Source organism: Crocodylus siamensis, chromosome 2, assembly GCF_052110815.1.
Source record: "Crocodylus siamensis isolate JL-2025a chromosome 2, ASM5211081v1, whole genome shotgun sequence".
Lineage (NCBI taxonomy): Eukaryota > Metazoa > Chordata > Crocodylia > Crocodylidae > Crocodylus > Crocodylus siamensis.
Genome location: NC_143396.1, coordinates 156,705,527 through 156,708,734, shown reverse-complemented (window position 1 = coordinate 156,708,734; position 3,208 = coordinate 156,705,527). Strand labels below are relative to the sequence as shown.

Here is a 3,208-nt window from a genome sequence, read left to right as displayed (position 1 = left end):
AAGAGGGATGTCGACAGCATGGAGAGGGTCCAGAGGAGGGCCACTCATATGATCAAGGGAGAACAGGGCAGGCCCTATAAGGACAGGCTACGGGACCTGAACCTGTTCAGCCTCCAAAAGAGAAGGCTGAGTGGGGATCTTGTGGCCTGTTATAAACTAGTCAGGGGGGATCAGCAGGCATTGGGGGAGTCACTGTTCACCCCGAGCACTGCCAGGAGTGACCAGGAATAATGGTCACAAGCTGGCAGAGGGAAGGTTTAGGTTAGATATCAGGAGGCGCTACTTCACGGTCAGGGTGGCTAGGGTCTGAGACCAACTTCCAAGAGAAGTGGTGCAGGCTTCTACCCTGGGGATGTTTAAGAGGAGGTTAGATGCACATCTTGCTGGGGTCGTTTGACCCCAGTATTCTTTACTGCCATGGCAGGGGGTCGGACTAAATGATCTACTCGGGTCCCTTCCGACCCTAGAAACTATGAAACTATGAAAGGCAGCCTCCCTTTATATTTAAGAACAAGACATGGCGGGCGAGATTCAAGGATGGTTTGAGGAGAACTTGGCATGGTAAGGGGGCACTAGGGGAGATCACAGTCACCCCTAGGACTCCGCTTCATGACCAATTGGTGCATTGGCTGAGAAAGTAAAGCTGTGTTCAGGGAGGAACCCTGTGTCCCTAATTAGGGAGATGAACCTATGGGCTAAAACAGGAACTGAGAGAGAGCAATAGGAAGGCAGCTGCAACACAGACCGGAAGAAGGGGCAGAGTAGGAAGCCACCATCCCAGAGACTGTACAGGGGGAAAGCTTTAGGGCTCAACTAGTAAGGGAGTAAGACCAGGCTAGCTATGGCAGAGGCAGAGGACATAGAGAGCCTGAGACAGGAGAATTTTGCCTGGCTATTGCAGGTGGATGAGTTGGAGGAGAGGACGGCCTGTCTAGAGTGGGAATTAGAAGCGGCAAAGGCTCAGAAAGAACAAGTGGAGGCAAAGACCTCAGGGTTAGAACAGTGGGTACAAGCAGGGAAAAAGGAAGGAATCTCCAAAGAAATCAGGCTCTTGATAGCAGCGGAATCTGAGAGAACTCGTGCACTAGAACAGTTTATCGCAAATGAAACCCAGAAGAGCTGGGAGAGGGAAGAGAAGATGCAGAATGAGATGAAAGTACGGACAACAAGGTCCTCTCAAGGCTGCACAACCCAGGCAGGGGAACAGAAGGAGATGCTGCAGAAGTTGGAGGTGTCAAGAAACCTAATAGGCATCCTACAGAAAGAAGTCCGCAGCCAGGAGGACCGAATAGAGGGGTTGGTTGCAAGATGAGTTGGAGGACTGGCAGCAGAAGTGTATACATGCAGAACACCTAGTTCAAGAGCTGCAAGACAAACTGCTTGAAAGCTATGCCCAAACCAAAGAAAATGGCAAGGTGATCGCGCAGGAGATAGAAAAGCTAAAAGCTTACATGGCAAACTATGAGGCACTGCACAATCAAAACCTGTCCCTTGAAAGGGAGTTAGAGGCCAGGGCAAGAGAGAATGATGGGTTACGGTCCCAATTACAGAGTGGGGAGGTGGAAAAAGACACCATGGAGAACAGGCACAGCTCCTTTAAAACTCTCTTAGAAGACAGCTTGGCTAAAAAGGCAGTGACTAATGCAGAGAGGGAGCAGTCTCAGCTTCAAATACAAACCTTAAGGCAACAGATTCAGGCATTGGAGGCAGAAAATAAAATGCTATGGGCGGCAAACGGTCAGACGGCTACAAAAGGCCAAGATCCTGGGGAGTTGGAGTTGCCAGAGGTACCAAGTATAGCAACACAGGCAGAAGTAGGACAGAAGGCTCAAGTGGTGAAGTTCACAGACGTGATATGAGAGAGGCTGGAGACACTGGGAGCCCAACTAGCGGAATGTGTTATTATGTTTAAGTCTGAATGCCTAGAGCAGCGCCAGGAGATGGAAGTAGTGAATGCGTCCCTGAGGGAAGTGGAGGCGCAACTAATGACCACACAGCTAGGGGGCCAGAAACCTCCAGAGCAAGTTACGTTCCCTGGATACTGAGGCCCAGAGGATCCAAGAGAGAAGACCAAACCAGGGCAACTAGAGAGAAGCAATCCAGAGAAGGGATTGGTAGAGGTGAAGCCTACAGCCCTACAAGAAGAGGTCCTGCCAGCCCTCCTGGAATGCTGGAGTAAGAGATAGGACCAATGGGTGGAGCATCATGCGGATGAGATAAGCCAGCTAAGACATCAGCTGGGAGAACTATTCAGACTACAAGCCAAGGGAGGAGTTGCAGTGCCAAGCTGGTAGCAACTAGGGGAAGTAGGCCTGACAGATGTAGAGACGACAGAGAAGGGTAAACAGACTACCCAAGGAGCGAGATCTCCCACTCAATCTACCAGGACTGTACACGGGCAGTTTGGGGCCTAGGGCAAAATGGGTCAAAGACACTTCGCAAAAAGGGGATCAATTCAGCCCAGAGAAGAAGATAGGGCCACAGTAAACAAAATGAGGAGGGGAGAACAACAACCAACAGAGGGGCAAGAGCCTGTGAAAAGACCACAGGTTTATGTAAATAACATCCCTAGACAGATCCAGTAGTGGACATTGAGGAAACCCATTGAAAAGAAAGTGGGAGGTGTAGCCTATGTAAAGATTTATAAAGGGCCGGGAGGAAGACATACCAGCAGGGGGAAGGTAGAGTTTTGGAGAGAAGAGTATGCCCAGAAAGCACTGAGTAGACAGTGGGAGACCTGGGGAAGGTTTCAGGATCTCCAGGGAGTTGTTGACAGGCAAGAGATCCTAAAAGTTCCCAGAGAAAGAGACCAGGGTGCAGGGGGATGGAACATAGAAGGACCAGAAATGAGATGGAGAAAGAACCCCGAAAGGTAGGCTGGAGAGTGTAACCTACCAAGGTTGGCTAGTGTGGAGGGACTGCCTGTGGCAGGGCAAATCCCATAAAATCCCACATGGTGCCCCTTGGGTAAGAAGTGGGTAGGAGGTGCCTTAAAACCTCTGCCCCTGCACATTTGAATGGTCAAAGAAGAGTCAAAACCTGAAAGAATGAAGACAAAAGTTGTGTGGCAGATGAGAATTAAGACTCGGTCCGGTGAGTTTGAATCTTAAGGGGGGAGGTGTGTAGCAGGGCACTGAAGTGCCTGCTGCTTGTGGAGCAGTAAATAAGAATCCCAGCTGCTGGTTGCCAGGGTAACCATTGGGAGTCA

At 50.3% G+C, this 3,208-nt stretch overlaps 1 protein-coding gene across 1 annotated transcript; it reads left to right on the top strand.

Annotated features, from left to right (window-relative positions):
* The first annotated feature begins 841 nt into the window (after positions 1-841).
* On the top strand, positions 842-1,859 carry LOC149870944 (uncharacterized). The gene is made up of 2 exons (XM_090034534.1): positions 842-1,156; positions 1,428-1,859. The coding sequence occupies exons 1-2, from the start codon at positions 842-844 to the stop codon at positions 1,857-1,859; spliced, it is 747 nt and encodes a 248-aa protein (XP_089890660.1).
* Positions 1,860-3,208: the final 1,349 nt, after the last annotated feature.